Source organism: Myodes glareolus, chromosome 21 (assembly GCF_982192425.1).
Source record: "Myodes glareolus chromosome 21, mMyoGla1.1, whole genome shotgun sequence".
Classification (NCBI taxonomy): domain Eukaryota; kingdom Metazoa; phylum Chordata; class Mammalia; order Rodentia; family Cricetidae; genus Myodes; species Myodes glareolus.
In genome coordinates, this window is record NC_142046.1 from 13250117 (window position 1) to 13266139 (window position 16023).

Sequence of the window (16023 nt, forward strand, 5' to 3'; positions counted from 1 at the left end):
TATGGCTAAATCCATTTATTTCCCAAGTAAAAAGCAAAATAAAGAGGAGCTGCATCAGCAGGGTGCCACAACCCCATCTCTGCCTCCTGTCTTCTGTCCTATACTACCAATAAATAAGTTTCCCAGCCCCAAGTGATCATTAGAACCACCTCCCCACTTGCCAGCTCCAACCTCCACTATGATACAGGGGGTGTCCCTACCCCAGAATATACAAAAATGGTACAGAGGTACAATATGTACACCAGGGGAGGGGAAGCCCCCATCCCCAGCAGCCTCTATCCTGCTTAGTGTACAGTTACCCCAATTGTCATAAGGCCTGAGAGAATAGTACCCACTTTCCCTGTCCCAAAGTGCCTCTAAAAAGATGGAAGCCCTCCTAAGTGGGATGCTTTCCAGAGACAGTTATCCCAACTGCCTGGGGACCATGGAAATGTTGTCCATCCCCACTGCCCTAAAGTGCCTCTAAGAAGATGGGAGTTGGTCTAGGGATGTGCTGGGCCCTGGGTTCCATCCCCAGCACTACCACACAGAAAGGTAGGTAGTGATGGGTGTGTAAATCAATTTGGTAGAATGGCTACTTAGCACTGCGAGATAACAGGCACAGTGCTGAGGCAGGAGAATCACAAGGTCAATGTGTAGTGAGTTTAGGGTTAGCTTGGGATAGTGTCTAAAGAAATAAAAGATAAAAAGGAGGGTGGAAGGAAATGAGAGGTGGTAAGATAAAGGAGCCCTGCTGAAGGCCAGATTGCATCTACCAGACTATGCTGTACCTGGCCATGAAAATGCTGCCAAATTGTTCTGTCCCAGTGTCTAGAGTAAGGACTGAGGCCCTCCAATTAAAGACAACTTCGTCAGGAAGCCACCTATCTGCTTAATCACCAAGTCCAGTGTTCTTTCTCTAACGGGAGTTTAGAAAGTAAAACCACCCTGGCCAAAGGGCACAGACTGTCCCCGTTTGTATCCCAACAGTAATATAGGAAGTCTGATCATCTGGATTTTTTTTTCAGACAGGGTCTCAGTATAGCCCACTGTGGCCTCAAACTTACTAGCTAGATGAGGGTGGTTGATTCTCCTGCCTCCACTTCCCAAGTGCTTGAATTCCAAGCATTACCAGTTTCAGAGTGCTGGGGACAGAACCCATGGCTATGTGCGTGGCAGACAAGCACTCTACCAACTGAGCTACTTCCTCAGCCCCTGGAGGGGGTGGAGTCTGACCTTATTATTATAAGGATAAGGGTGACTGAGAAGGGTGGGTTGGGGCAGAACCTTTGGCTGCCCGTGGTGAGGCTTTGGCTGCCAGTCTTTTAGACAACCATGATTTTCACTTCGTCATTCTCATCAGCACGGTAGAAAAAGGGGATGCAAGGGTTGCTGCCCAGGCCTGGACGCTCCTGGGGATTCTGGATCTCACGCAGCAGCTGCATGATCTGCTGTGCAGTATGGTTCTCAGGGGGAGCGGGCGCCCCAGCCTCTCCTTGTGTAGTCTCTACACTGTCAGCCAGGCTCACCTCCCTAAGGTCTTTAGAGAAAGGGGAGAGGGGTGTCAGGGTTCTGCATGCCATGGCAGTCCTCCCCTTTGTGCCTGCCCAAGCCAAGGGCTTTACTCACCACCCTGCTGGTCAGCAGCTCCAAATTCCTGGGAGCCGGTGGGCACTGGGGTGGGCACATCAGTAGGGTTCTGAGCGATTGCCAGGAATTTGCTCTGCCAATCATTGCGCTCGTTCACAAGCCTCAACACCAGCTCCTGTAACTCTAGCAGCTTTACCTGGAGGGAAAAGCACTCAATAAATAGAGTGGCCCAGCCCAGCCTAGATGGGGCCTAGACCACAGAAGTGTGGGGCTTACCTTCATCTCCTCCTTGTCCTGGGCTAGTCTGCTAATGTACTCCTCCTTCTCCAAGTGCCGAGCCTTCAGCACTGCCCTCTGGTTTTGGTAGAGAGCAATGTACTCTCCTGTAGGGATGGCAGGCAGGTGGACAACGCTCAGTCACCAAGGCTTACCCAGTCTGCCCCATGTGAAGCCCCAACTGTCTTAGGCTGGGCTCTGTCTCACCAATGGTGTCCGTCTCTCCAGAAAGCTGGATGCAGCAATGCTCAAGTTCCTCTACCCTCTCCTTGAGCTCTACTTTCTCCTGCATGACCTCCAAGAAGCGACTCTGGAGCCAAGATAGAGGTCTCAGAGACTCAGGAGCCCTGGCTGGCCCCACCCTCCGAGCCCCCAAAGACACTCACCTGCAGCTTCTCCATGGCTACATGTAGGGCCTGGTTGCTCTCCTCAGACACAGAGTCACTCACACTCCTGGGAACCACTGCCTCCTTTTCGAGCTTACTTTGAACTGGGGCTGCCAGGTGAGCCAAGCTCCGGCAACGTGCCTTCTGCTCTCTCAACTGCATGCGTAGTTGGGCCAGCTTCTCCTCAGCACTGGCTATAGCTGTGTTAAAGAATGCCACCTGCACACAAGGAGTTGTGCTTCTTAGGAAAGTGTTCAGGAAAGAGGGGGCAGGGAGGTAGAGTGGGAGCACCTATTCCCAGATGGGAGACTGTTTGACCACAGAAGCAGGGAAGAGAAGGGGCAGGGCATAGGCCAGCTCACCATGGCCTCTCTACTGTCTAGATCTTCTGGGATGGTCAGACTAGGCCGAGGAGCCTCCTCATCCTCCTCCTGCTCCACATCTCCTGGGGACAGATAGTAGGTTGTCTCTTCTAACAATCCCAGCAAGCAGACCGAGTGGGCTAAGGGAAGACACCTCAGGACCCCACCTCTGTGCCCTCACTGTATACCCTGGGGCCAGCCACTGACTAGAAAATGCCCAAGCATTCTCAAAGCATCTCCAAAGATGTCCGCTCAGTTCCGTTAAGAGTCTGGGTCTCCCTCTCCTGTATGGCCTTACCTTCCCCAGGGAGAGCCAAGAGGCTCAGCTGGGCCTGGAGCTGCTGGTTCTCCTGGCTGGTGGCTTCCAGGCGCTCCTAAGGGGCCAGGAAAGAGTGAGAAGGTACAGAGGTGGCTAGGTTTTTTCACTGGAGCCCAGCCTCAACAACTGCCTCACCTGGGTCTCTTGCAACTGCTGGCGGGCAATTTCAGCGGCCATCTTTCCCTGTACCTCCTCATGCTGCAACTGGTCCATGAGCTGTGTCTGCAGCAGAAGCTGCTTGTGCAGCGCCTCCTTCTCAGAGGTCAGCTGCTCATAGGCAGCCAAGTGCTGTTGGTAGGCGGCAGCATACTGCTGCAGGTGGGATAGACACTGGTCTCGCTGCTCCTGCAGACCCTGTGCTTCTTGGCTCTTCAGCTCCACCTGCAGGAAGGCTAAGCCTGAGGGCAGGCAGGGGTTGGCTTCCACATCTGGGCCCAAGCCTGGGCGCCCAGTCACCTTTTTCACCATTTTAGGCCTCACATATGGAAAAGCAGATGGAATCAACACATATTGTTCTGCACAAACCACTAGTGTCCAATAGTTTATGCACATTTTCTCATTTAACTTCCAACATTTCTACAAGGAAACTCATCTTTTAAGTTTAGTAAACAGGTTTGGTGATGGGAAGCGTTTGAACAAATGGATGTGAATCCAGCCTTATATAACCTCCAACTATAAAGAGTCAGCTCTGGGGAGCTGGAGAGATGGCTCAGAGGTTAAGAGCACCGACTGCTCTTCCAGAGGTCCTGAGTTCAATTCCCAGCAACCACATAGTGGATCACAGTCATCTATAATGAGATTTGGGGCCTTCTTCTGGACATGGAAGGAATGTTGTATATATAATAAATAAATAAATATTTAAAAAAGTAAAATAAAAAAGTCAGCTCTGGCCTTGGCCCAGATGAAGAGCAGTCCAGGTTCTATAATCTATAATAGAACAGTTAAAGGCTGACTTGCAAGCCTGTCCACAGGCTGCAGCTAATCTATGATGGGCCTTGTACTCCCACCCCTACCCCCAAATCCAGTGGCTAGCACCACATGTGGTAGGCCTTACTGTCTCTTTTAGCTCTCCCAGCCTCTCCTGCAGCTCGCCCAACTTCTTGGCCAGCTCTTTCTTGACGTGCTGCTCTGACTGCAGTGCACTGGTAATCTCCATGTTCTCATTGGTCTGGACAGAAAGCAGCCGTCATAAGGAGCCAATGTGGCTAGGGTGCGCAGACCTGTATGAGCACCTCCTCCCACAGAGCAGGGAAGGCTCCTGGATCATTCCCACACGCCTCACGGGAGGTGGACAGCACCCCATCCCCAGCCCATCACCAGAAGGGGTGAGTGTGTTTTCCGAGTAGGGAGGGCCTGCAAGCTCCGCACCAGCCTGACAAAGCCGTTCTGCAGCTCAGCCAACTGCTCCTTTAGCTCGCGGTTCTGTGACAGCGCTCTGCTGATGGTGGTGCGGTCACTCTGCATGCTCTCCAGGATCTGCTTGCGCTCCTCCGCCTGCTCACTCCAGCGCTCTGCAGCCCGCTCCAGCTCCAGCAGCCGCTCCTCCTGCTCCCGGTTCAGGAGGCTCAGGCTCTCATTGTCTTGTACCTGGGCCCTCAGTTGTCCCGTCAGCTTCTCCAGTTCCTTCTGCAGCTGCTCAACCTCTCCCTGCAGTCGCTCTTCCACCTCGGAGGGCCCAGCTGGAGGATGTGGGGGTGGTGGCTCCTCTGAGAAAGGAAGCAGGCACAGTGAGGGGCTCCACTCTTGACTTCTCAGACAGGCTCCATTGTGAGCTGGAGTTAGGCTCCTGCCCCAAGCCCTGGCTTCTTTTCTGTCAGGGTCTGAGACAAGGTAAACGTTTCAAGCCACTCTAGTACAGTTCTGTGATGCTCAGCCACCTGCAGGGGTAGCAGTAGGCATGCCACCCTGCTTTGCACAGAAGGACACATGCTCAGAGGGATGACAAAACTTGCCATCTCCTGGCAGAGCCCCCTTGTCCTCTACTCCAATGCCCTTGTACAACCCGCCTCCCCAGGGCAATGGAAGCCACCTTTATGGCCTTGGACCCACTTCTGCTCTTAGGTTGCCCTTGCCCTACTCACCCGACTGACTCCTGAGTTCCGCCAAGCTGGTCTCCAGCTCTTGTACCTGATTTTCTCTGTGTTCCTTCTCTTCCTTCAGTGTGTGCACCTGCCCAAAGGCACAGGGAAAAAGCTGGAGATCCTGGGCACCATCCATTCCCAGTCCCACCTCTGCAAAATCGAAGCTCTTAGCCCATCAGCTGCGGTCCAATGATGCTCAGGAAGAGCTGAGACCCAGGGCCAGGCCTCACCTGCTCTGCCATCTGCTGCATCCTCTGCTGCCACATGGAACTCTCTCCTTTCAGGGTCTCTGCATACTGGTCTCTCTCCATCTGGAGCTGTTTCAGCGACTCCATCAGCTGTATCAGTCAACGCACGAGTTACCAAGGGCTGCCCTGGTTCTCATGGGCCCTTGGCCACCTGGGATTGTGCCCTCCTCTCCCCTCACAAATCCTCACCTGGCCTACGTGAGTCTCCAGCTGAGCCCGCTCCTCCATGGCATGTTGTAATTGCTGGTTACTGTCGGAGGCCTCAGACTGGCTAGAGAACTGTAGAAGGAAAACGAGGGGTTCCACTGCAGTGCTCCCCGCAAGAGTGTAAGCTAGGACTAATGAACAGCTGAGGGTCATTGCCGTATGAGAAAAGTGCCAGGAAGCAGTAAGCAGCCTCTTGCATAGATTTCATTTAAATGAAACAGAATGGTGGCTTTTCAGCTGGGCATGAAGGCTCATACCTGCAACCTCAGCAGTTGGAAGGCTAAGGTAAACAGACTACCATGAATTCAAAGCTAGCCTGGCTACCTGATGAATTATATAGGTCACCCTGGCTACTGTCTCTGACTCAACAACATGAATGAATAATGAAACAAAAACAATGTTTTTTTCAAGCAGTACATGTCAAAAAATAAAAATTTAACAGCCATACCAGTGACCAGTTAAGATTATGACTCCACAGGTATGGTCAGGGCTCCACTGCTGAATATTTTAGCAAAGAATTCTATTGCAGGCCAGGAGGAGGCGTCAAACTGTCCAGTGCTTGGCTACAGGTTGCCTACAAGGATGCTGAGACTATGTGCCTGGGGCTTAGAGGTGCTGCACCTCTCACCTGTTGCAGCAGCAGCTCCGACATTTCCAGCTTCTTCTGCAGCTCCTCCACCCCCAACTGTGCAGCTGCTTTCTCTGCCACCAAGATTCGAAGTTTCTCTTCCAGTTCTGAGTTCTGCTGTCTCAGGTCTTCGTTATTTTTGCTATGGCCAAAGAGACAGTGCAGAAAGGAAGGAACCAAAAAAAAAAAGGACCACGTTTTTGAGTAACATATGAGCCTTGCCACTAAGCCACAGACACAGCATCAAGACACTAGTGACAGGCCACACCATGAGTCGGGAGCATGGCTAGGACTAGAGCACAGCTTACACAAGCCCAAACCCATCTCCTCTGACCCTCCATTCCCTGCATAAGGCTGCAGAAGGCCCAACCTTCTTCCCATTCTTACTTGTTCTTGTACAACTCCAGCTTGAGGGCATCTCGCTCTTTGGTTAGGTCCTTATTGTACTGCAGATAAAGAAAGCTGAGTCTGGACCTGGCAGGCTGAAGAGACAGCTGGCCCAACACCAATGGACCCAGTGATATTCCACTGACATTTCCTCCCTCCAGTCGCACTTAACATTATCACAAGGCATTTCTAAGCCTGTGGTCTCATTTGTGTTTCTGTGTTTGGTTGGTTGGCTGGTTTTTTTAAGATAGGGTTTCTCTGTGTAGCCTTGGTTGTCCTGGAACTCATTCCGCAGACCAGGCTGGCTTCAAACTCAGAGATCCACCTGTGTCTGCCTTCAGAGTGCTGGGATTAAAGGTGCGCGCCACCATGCCCAGCTTTGTTTAGTTTTTAAGATTGGGTCACACTATGTTTTCCTAGCTCACTTCAAACTCCTGTGTTTAGATAATCTTCCCAACTTGGCCTCCCCAATAGCTGGGACCAAAGGTCTACCAGTTATAGCCTTTAGGGTTGGTTTATTTTTTAATTTTTTTAACTTTTATTTATTTTATGTGTATTGGTGTTTTGCCTACATGTATGTCTATGCTCCACAAGCATGAATTACAGGCAGTTATAAACCACCATGTGGGTACTGGGTATTAAACCTGGATCTTCTGGAGGAGTAGCCTCTGCTCTTATCTACTAAACCATCTCTCTAGTCTTGTTTTATTTTATTATTATTTTTTTTGCTGTTAATGCATTGGTGTTTGACCTTCATGTCTTTGTGAGGGAGTCGGATTTACTGGAACTTGTTGAGTTACAGACATTTATGAACTGCCATGTGGGTGCTGGGAATTGAAACCAGGACCTCTGGAAGAGCAGTCAATACTCTTAACCACTGAGCCATCTCTATGCCCCTGCCCCGTTTTTGTTTTTAATTAACAACAATAATAATTTTTTTTACAAGGCCAGGGATCAAACTGAAGTCCTTGTACAGACCAGTCAATTAATTACTCTACCACTGACCAATAACACCTTGGCTCTCTTTTATTTTTTCTTCTGAAGCGGGGTCTAAGCAACCAGGCAAGACTAGAATTTACACTATAGCCCAAGCTGGCCTTGAACCCTCCTGCCTCAGCCTCTTGGTGCCCAACATTCATTCTGGTTTTATGAGAAAAGTCTCAAGCAAAAGTCTCTTTCAAGTGCTGGAATTAGGCATGTGCCACTCCATCTGGCTCACTCTTTTTTCTAAAAAATTATATTTTTTTTGAGGCAAGGTCTTTCTATATAGCCCTGGTTGTCCTAGAACTCACTATGTAGACCAGACTGGCCTCAACTTGCAGACATCAACCTGCCTCTGCCTCCAGAGTACTGGGATTAATGGTATTCACCACCACGCCTCCCTAGTATCTCCTTTTCTGGGGCGGAGGTGGGGGTTTCAGGACAGGGTTTCTCTGTGTAGCCCTAGTTGTCCTGTAGCCCTCTCTGTAGATCAGGCTGGCCTCAAACTCAGAGATCCACCTGCCCCTGTCTACCAAATGCTGGGATTAAAGGCCACTTCCCAGCTAACTCCTTTGGGCTTTTTTTGTTGTTGTTTTCTTTTGTTTTGTTTTTTTTTTCTGTTTTTGTTAAAATAAGAACTCCTGAACCAGGCAGTGGCGGGACAACACTTTAAATGCCATCACTCAAGAAGCAGAGGCATCTCTGTGAGTTCCAGGCCATCCAGGGCAACACAGAGACTCTGTCTCAAAAACAAAAAGCAAAAACAAAACAACAACAACCAAAAAAGAAAAACTCAGTAAAGGGGGCAGATGTTGTTGTTCCAGAAAACCCTGGTTTGGTTTTCAGCACCAACATGATAGATCCAGTGCCAGGAGATCCAAGAGCCTTCTGCCCTCTGCAGGCACCAGCTATGCATATGGTGCATATGCAAGCAATACACACACACACACACACACACACACACACAGTAAAAGTAAATAAACCTTAAAAATAGAAATAAACTGGGCAGTGGAGACACACACCTTTAATCCCAGCATTTGGGAGGCAGAGGCAGGTGGATCTCTGTGACTTCAAGGCCAGCCTATCTACAGAGCTAGTTCCAAAACAGGCTCCAAAGCAAAAGAGAAATTCTGTCTTTAAAAACTAGATGGATGGATAGGTAACAGGTGGTGGTGGTTTGCACCTCTAATCCTAGCACTTGGGAGGCAGAGGCAGGCAGATCCTTAAGTTTGAGGCCAACCTGGTCTACAGAGTTCCAGGACAGATAGGGTTACACAGAGAAACCCTGTCCTGAAAAACCAAAATAACAAAAACAAACAAACAAAAAAGAATTCCATAAGATGAAGTAGGCAGAGGAAAAAGACTGAGACCAGGATGTATTGGCTTAAGACTGATTTTAGCATATGGAGGCCAAGGCATTCACAACAGACTACGATTGGCCAGAACTCTCAGACACTACTGGTGTTAATTTGTTCATTGAGCACTTCACCAGACACCACTGCTAACCCACCAATCTTCACACCCATGGGAACAGTTACTGTCATCACCACTGGGCAGAAACACAGTACACAAAAGTGTTGGCCTGAAGTCACTTAGCGGGGTGGGACTTGAGCACTTTAGGGTGTCTAAATCTCTAGGCCTTTCTCCCTGGGGGTTGTAGATAAGAGGAGGAAAATTAACTTCTGTTTGGATCTTGTGCTCTCCTCTGAATGGATGGTCTATTCACACATTCCAAAACTCAGAGGGGACAGAAGCAAAATGATTCCCACCTGAGCTCACTCGCGCAGTCCCCAGTTACACAGCTGTGGACTCACTCCCATTGTGCTTCTTCCAACCACACAACAAAAGCAGCAACAAACAGTCCATGCTGAGTTGTCAGCAGCAAGACACTGGACCATGCAGAAGAGCACTTTAGGCTTACTGTCCACCAGTAAGCCAGAGGGGCTTGTCTTACCCTGTCTGCCTGTTTCTGTTGCGTTGACACAGTAGACAACGTCCGCTCTAGCTCTCCCACACGCTGTCGGGAAGACTGTAGGCGGTTGGCGAGATCCTCTGACTCTCCTGAAATAAGAGTGGTCTAGATGGAGCCCCAGGTACCCTCCCTCAGGGCTGCCAAGGCATCAGCACAAGGCTGAAGGGTGCCCTGATCCTTACCTGCTTTCTGCCTGGCTGCTTGCTGTGTGTGGGCCAGGGCAGTCTGTAATTCTGCCTTCTCAGACACCAGGATGCCTATGGTCTGAATGTGAACCTTCGGGAGAAAAGTCCAAAAGTGCTGAGAGAAAAGAGAGACATGCTTTATGGGGGACATAGGGACACCACACAGTCCACTCACCTGCAGTTGTTCCCTGAGAGCTCCCTGTTCCTTTGCCAGCTTCTGCTGATAATCCTTCTTCTCCTATGGGCATGGGAAGTACAGCTCTTAGCAGGGAAGCAGAATCCCAGCAGGGAAGAGCCCCCAGAAAACCACCAGTGGCCCAGGACAGGTCCACCATGAAGCCAGGTTATCAAGGATTCCTATGGAGGACACCCTGTGGGATGAGTCTTCTCCAACATGGAAGCAAGCAAGATCAAGGCCTGCAGCTCTAAGGCCTCCCCCAACCCCATCAACTAAGAAAAGAGCAAACACAGAAACCACAGTACTTTTTCCAGTTGATCCAGAGTATCTTGGTTCTGTTGTTTCTGTGGGAAGAGTCAAAGGAAGGTGACTGGGGCTGATCTCTTTTATGTCACCCCAGACCAAGACAGAGCAGGGGGATAGATTTGAAAAAGGAGCTCAGCCTCCCAGGGGCTCGTGAACCAACAAACTACTCAAGTTCCCAAGGAACTAAGTTTGTGTCTTGGCTGCCTCTCAATTACAACTATGCCACAGAGGTCTGAATCTGGGTCTAAGTTAAAGAACAGTAACTCTAGAAACAAGTTTGAGAAAGAAGACTACCCTCTGCCAACTTGGAACAGTGTGCAGTTAAGAAATGACCGTATCTTATACAGCCAAGAGAGGAATGGGAGAGTACTTCGTTCTGACAGTTCAGTAAGTCTTTTTTTCCCCCCCAAGACAGTTTCTCTGTAGTTTTGGAGCCTGTCCTGGAACTCACTCTTGTAGACCAGGCTGGCTTCGAACCCACAGAGATCTGCCTGCCTCTGCCTCTCAAGTGCTGGGATTAAAGGAGTACGCCACCATCACCTGGCTCACTAAGTCTTTAAATTCTTTTTTCAGGGAGGGAGGGGTGCTTTGAGACAGGGTTTCTGTTTGTAATAGCCTTAGCTGTCCTGAAACTCACTCTAGTAGACCAGGCTGGCCTTGAACTTACAGAGATTCACCTGCCTCTGTCTCTTGAGTTCTGGGGATTAAAGGTGTGGGCCGCCACCACCACCCAGCTAAGTCTTTAAATTCTTGCCACTTAAGAGTGGAAAGAGGTCTCTGACACTCTCCAACTCTGCCTCAACAGGAAACTCAAACCTAGGGAGTACTGTGGCCAAAATCAAAGAGAAAATTAGGACCTAAGCAAGGGCAAGACACGGGGCTCCTGACAACCAACTGGGTTTGTGTTCTCTTCCACCAGAGGCACCAAGCTCAGGACAAGTGTGGTAAGGCCTCAAGCTGGGAGTCTAGAGTACAGAAAGACGTGGAGAGCAGCGGAAGAACCATGCTGCATGCTTTATGCTCTTGCTGCCTCCAGCTGAGGCTGAGGCCCCCAGGTCTCCCATTACCCTTTGGCCCCAGAGGCTCCCAGTCTCTCTCTTCAGAGCCCCAAGGGGAAACTGAAGCCCAGGACTGACAGGAGGAATCAGGGACCCCACTGGACTCTTACCAATTCCTCTATCGTGCTACTGAGTTGTTTGTTTGTTACATAGCTGGAGTCCAGGGCTCCGGCTAGCTCTTGGTACCGGCTCTGAGGCGCATGCAGAGAGGAGGAGTTGGAGGAGGGAGGGGGAAAGGTAGAGAGAGCATCATTAGGGTTGGGGGTGGTGGGCTGTCTCGGCTGGCAGTGGGCACTCAGGTCCCACTATACAAGGAGATAGGTGGTTGGCTTAAAGGGTCTGAACCATGTTCCACGGCTGCTCACCTCCAGTTCCTTCATGTTGGAAGACACGAGGCCCTCCCCATTGATGTAGGATGTAGTCTAGGAGAGACAACATCTCACTTGGAGATGCTCTGTCACCCTCGATGTCTAATCCCTCCAGCCTCCTTACTTCCCCCTCAACTAGCAGAATCTGCTTTCCTGCTGACCTTGGACCTCTCCCTTGTGGTTCTCACCCCTCAAGGCTTAGCCCCTGCCCTCAACAGCTGTCATCTTGCACTTTCTACACCAGGATAAAAATCACATCACCCGTCAGGGTCCAAATCTGTCTTCTCTGGGTCTGCCAGGATCCTCTCATGAGTCAGTCTCCTGAGAATCCCTGCTTCAGCTTCTACCATGCTTTTCTTTCCCCTCTACCTTCTCTCTGGACCCCAATCCTGCGGTACCTCAGACACAAGACCATTGAGCTGTTGAGAAAGTTGTCGCAGACTCTCAGTTGATGAGAAAGTCCTAAGGAAAGAGACAGAGGGTCAGGGGTGCAGGTGGCTTGATGGGAACCCGGCTCATGGGCTCATGGGCCTGCCCTGACTCCCTCAGTAGAGAACGCTTACTTGGTCTCCTCCATGAGGTTAGAACAATTGCCAGCGTCGTGGCTCTGTATGGGTAGAAACAAATCAGGTCACTATTCAGCTTCTGCTTATCATCACCAGGGGCAAGGGAGGCCAAGCTCATCAACACCCATCTCCCCAGGCCCCCCCCAGTTTGGCCTCCCCACGCCAGGCTCCAGGAGCAGCACCTGGACCAAGCTACCAGAAGAGAAAAGGGAATTCAGAGAAGATAAAGTCCCTTGGCAAGCAGACAGGAGCACAGCAAGCAAAAGGGAAAAAGCACAAACCTGAGGTGATGCCATGCTAGTGAGGTCAGCATCAGGGGAAGGGACAACACCAAGAAACATAGTGTCATCATCAGCAGTTGGTGGTGCAGGAGCAGCAGAGTCTGTGGGCGCCTGTCACAGAACAGAGCGGGGGCATTAGACGACCACAAGGAGCCTCGCTGCCATGGACATGAGGTGATGGGACAAGCAGGGTAGGAGAGCAGCAGTCACAGGATGGTCGCACATGCTGGGAGCTACTGGGGACAGACACGGCCTGCCCAGGCCTCAGGCCACTGAGGAGCATTTTGAAGGCCAAAGCAAAGGCTGCAGGGTCTCCTTCCTGAAAACCTTGTTCCCTCAGGAGCTCTGACCTCTGGCAGCCACAGCAGGAAGTGCCCAAGTCCAAGAGCATTGGTACAGAGTGCCAGCCTGGACCGACTGTGACCCTGACTGCGGGCCCTGCTCCTGGGATGGACTAGTCGTCAAGGTCAACATAACCATTCACCCCTCTCGTCTGGCTTTCCTGCCTTCCCTTCTCCCAGACCCATGCGCTGGCTGTGTTTGTTGATTCAGAAACACCGGATAAAGCAAAGAGCAATGGCTGCCCTTTGGCTTGCAGCATCCTGGAAGATCAGATGACCTTCCTAGGAACAGCAGCCAAGGACCAAGCCCAGGATTCAGGATGTGGCGGTTTGTGGAAACCTTCTTACTTCCCCTGTGGGAATAATCTGCTTTACCAGCTGTACCCAGTCACTCCTCAGGCTCAGACCTCACTCTTATTTTATATATATATATATATATATATATATATACATATATACATATATTGTGTGTGTATATATATAATTTTTTTTTGAGACAGAGTTTTACTATCCAGTTCTGAATGTCCTGGAACTTAACTCTGTAGACCAGGCTGCAGGCTGGCCTCAAACTCACTGGTTATGTGCCACTACCATGCCCAGTGGTTTAGGACTTTAGAATATGTCTCTGGCTGGGTGGTGGTGGCACACACCTTTAATCCCAGCACTAGGGAGGCAGAGGCAGGCGGATTTCTGAGTTCAAGGGCAGCCAGGGCTACACAGAGAAATCCTGTCTTGAAAAACAAGACAAAACAAAATATCTCTGGTTTAGAGGTCTTCTAATGTCCAACAAGCTAGATGGGCAGAGAATGGGAAGCCAAAGGGGGGGGAGGGTCGGGGACCCCACACCTGCCCAGCAAGGCTGGTCTGGGAGGCAATGGCCACGCCTTTCTCCAAAGAGAGGGCTGTCTGCTTTCCGCGCCTTCAGTCTCAGCCTCCTGAACACTGACCAAATTCCCCCACTGAGCAATGGAGAACCTTGAAGAACAAGGGTGAGCCTCACTCTGCAGGGTCACTGTGGCCATGTCCCTGGAATCCCATGTGACTGTCAGTTTGGAATTACCCATACATGTTTCCTTGACAGCTCTACATCAGTAAGAGCAGGGACACAGACAGTCAGGGAAGTGTGCCAATAACAGTGACAGAACCCTCCTAGGTTCTGGGTCCCTTGGGGCATCTCGGGAACGGATAAGACACCACACACGGCTAATGAGCACCAAATAACTCCCCAATTTTAAGTCTTACAGCTAAGCATGGAGTTTTTAAAATGTCTCAGCCAATTAGAAACTCTGTTTTTGTTTGTTTGTTTGTTTTTTTGAGACAGGGTTTCTCTGTCTTTTTGGTTGTCCTGAAACTCACTCTGTAGACCAGGCTGGCCTTGAACTCACAGAGATCCAGGGATTAAAGACAGTGCACCACCACGCCAGAAATGACTTTTATCTTTCTATAACTTCCTGTATCTTCTCTGCTCAGGAGACATCATTTTTCTTCATTCCTGGTTTGGAAAATCCGTTACCGATTCAAGAAAGTTTTCAGAAACACCGGGAGAGGGGGCTGGGTACTCAGATAAATTTTTCCAGTGAGGAAACTGAGGCCCAGGTTGTCAGTGTGACTGACTCCTGATCACAGCAAATGCTAAAGTAGTGTGCCACCTCTGAACTGAGAGATGGAGCAGAGCCCCTGAGCACACCACAACATCTGGCCAGGAGCAGCGCTAGTGGCTGAAAAAGAGTCCAGCTCCAACCCAAGTCCACACTCAGCTCTAAAAGGATGTGGCCTTGGCTTGGACAAAAGCCTGCTCTTTTTGTTGGGCACATATTAACTGTGAAACAAGTACTAAAGTCACGCCCAGGAGGCCATCCCCAAGCCCTGTGGACACAGGTTCTGTGCCACCTAGACTCCCTGTATCTCTGAAAGGTGCCTGCCTGTGAGCTCCCTGCCCCTCTGCTCCCCAGCTCTCCATGTGGATGAACAGAAACCATCTTTCATCCTCAGATAGCCGCGAATGCCCCTTCTCCAGCCTTGAGTCCACTGGGAAGCAACTCTTCTGTTGCTACGTGAGGCATCCTGGAGGTCACACGGCATTGGTCCAGCTCATGTATTCTGGTATTTGTGTGAGACAGGGTCTCACTATGTGGCCCAGGTTATCTTGGGACCTACCATCCATGTGTCTCAGTCTCCCGAGTGCTGGGTGTTCGTCTACTTTTGTCACTATTTACCAGAGCCTTTCCTATCAAGGGCCCACTGATTTTTCAAAGACACATTGGGCAGAGTCTCCTGGTCATTTATTTGTTAGTTAACTTTACCTCTGACAGTTTCTTTCTCCCCAACCCCCCACGAGGCAGAGTTTTCCTGTGTAGTCCTGGCTGTCCTGGAACTCATTCACTGGGATTAAAGGTGTGCTTTAACTAACCCAGTTAGTTTCTTTTTTATTTATTTATTTATTTATTTATTTATTTATTTATTTATTATGTATACAATATTCTTTCTGTGTGTATGTCTGCAGGCCAGAAGAGTGCACCAGACCTCATTACAGATGGTTGTGAGCCACCATGTGGTTGCTGGGAATTGAACTCAGGACCTTTGGAAGAGCAGACAATGCTCTTAACCTATGAGCCATCTCTCCAGCCCCCCCCAGTTAGTTTCTTAAAAAAAATTTCTTAATTCCAGAAACTATAATGCAAACTCACTTTCTCATAACCTTAAGCTCCTAAGTTTCAAAGCAAGATGAATTCATAAAAAATAATTGCGCGTTTCCACGGTCTGGTCTTTTGGAGACAGATGTCCAGAGGGCAAGCCCAAAAGGTGTTTTGTTTCCAACTGTCCCAGTCTAACAGCACTATGCTGGGCATTCAGAAGCCCACAACTCACACCTCATCTGAGAGTTATCTCCTCAGTCAGCTGTAACTTTCAAAGTGGGTCTCAACTCCTTCTCCAAGACAAGAAATGATACGGGGAAAGAGTCCCAATCAAGCAAGCAGTTGACGAAGCAGACATGAGGGCTAAGGGTTAACTGAGGCAACATAAAATAAGCCAGTGGCAGAAGTTCCCTAAAGCAGGGAAGCCTCTGGGGCATGCATGGCTGGGAGAGCAAGCCAGAGGGAGTCTCAACACTGCCTCACCTTCCTCTTGTCTAATGGGGGGAGTGAGACCCCATTGGAACGGTTAAGGTCGGACACCAACACCTTCAGAATGTCCTGAATCTATAGTAGGCGAGAAGGAAAAACAAGGGCAGGGGGAGAAAGGCAAGAAAGTCAGGGTGGGAAGAAGAGAAATGGTCAAGGAAATGGAACACTCAAAGAGCAGAGATCAGCACCCAGGCCTGTA

At 50.0% G+C, this 16023-nt stretch overlaps 1 protein-coding gene across 9 annotated transcripts in view; it reads right to left on the minus strand.

Annotated features, from left to right (window-relative positions):
• Nucleotides 1-16023, minus strand: part of LOC125398941 (golgin subfamily A member 2) — a 20438-nt gene continuing 4415 nt past the window's right edge. Inside the window, exons 3-27 of one of the 9 annotated variants that reach the window (XM_087899738.1) lie at nt 15819-15899; nt 12359-12469; nt 12075-12118; nt 11910-11973; nt 11509-11565; nt 11254-11334; nt 10085-10123; nt 9777-9839; nt 9599-9692; nt 9399-9505; nt 6464-6522; nt 6077-6218; nt 5431-5520; nt 5224-5331; nt 4994-5081; nt 4281-4618; nt 3967-4080; nt 3048-3293; nt 2892-2967; nt 2594-2676; nt 2232-2450; nt 2053-2155; nt 1846-1952; nt 1609-1765; nt 1-1519 (exon numbers count right to left, since the gene is read on the minus strand). In XM_087899738.1, coding sequence (XP_087755864.1) covers nt 1305-1519; nt 1609-1765; nt 1846-1952; nt 2053-2155; nt 2232-2450; nt 2594-2676; nt 2892-2967; nt 3048-3293; nt 3967-4080; nt 4281-4618; nt 4994-5081; nt 5224-5331; nt 5431-5520; nt 6077-6218; nt 6464-6522; nt 9399-9505; nt 9599-9692; nt 9777-9839; nt 10085-10123; nt 11254-11334; nt 11509-11565; nt 11910-11973; nt 12075-12118; nt 12359-12469; nt 15819-15899 — 2886 coding nt within the window. In that variant the 3' untranslated portion in view covers nt 1-1304. The remainder of the gene's footprint in view (nt 1520-1608; nt 1766-1845; nt 1953-2052; nt 2156-2231; nt 2451-2593; nt 2677-2891; nt 2968-3047; nt 3294-3966; nt 4081-4280; nt 4619-4993; nt 5082-5223; nt 5332-5430; nt 5521-6076; nt 6219-6463; nt 6523-9398; nt 9506-9598; nt 9693-9776; nt 9840-10084; nt 10124-11253; nt 11335-11508; nt 11566-11909; nt 11974-12074; nt 12119-12358; nt 12470-15818; nt 15900-16023) is intronic. The other 8 variants (XM_087899740.1, XM_087899742.1, XM_087899741.1 and 5 more) reach the window with 8 other exon arrangements.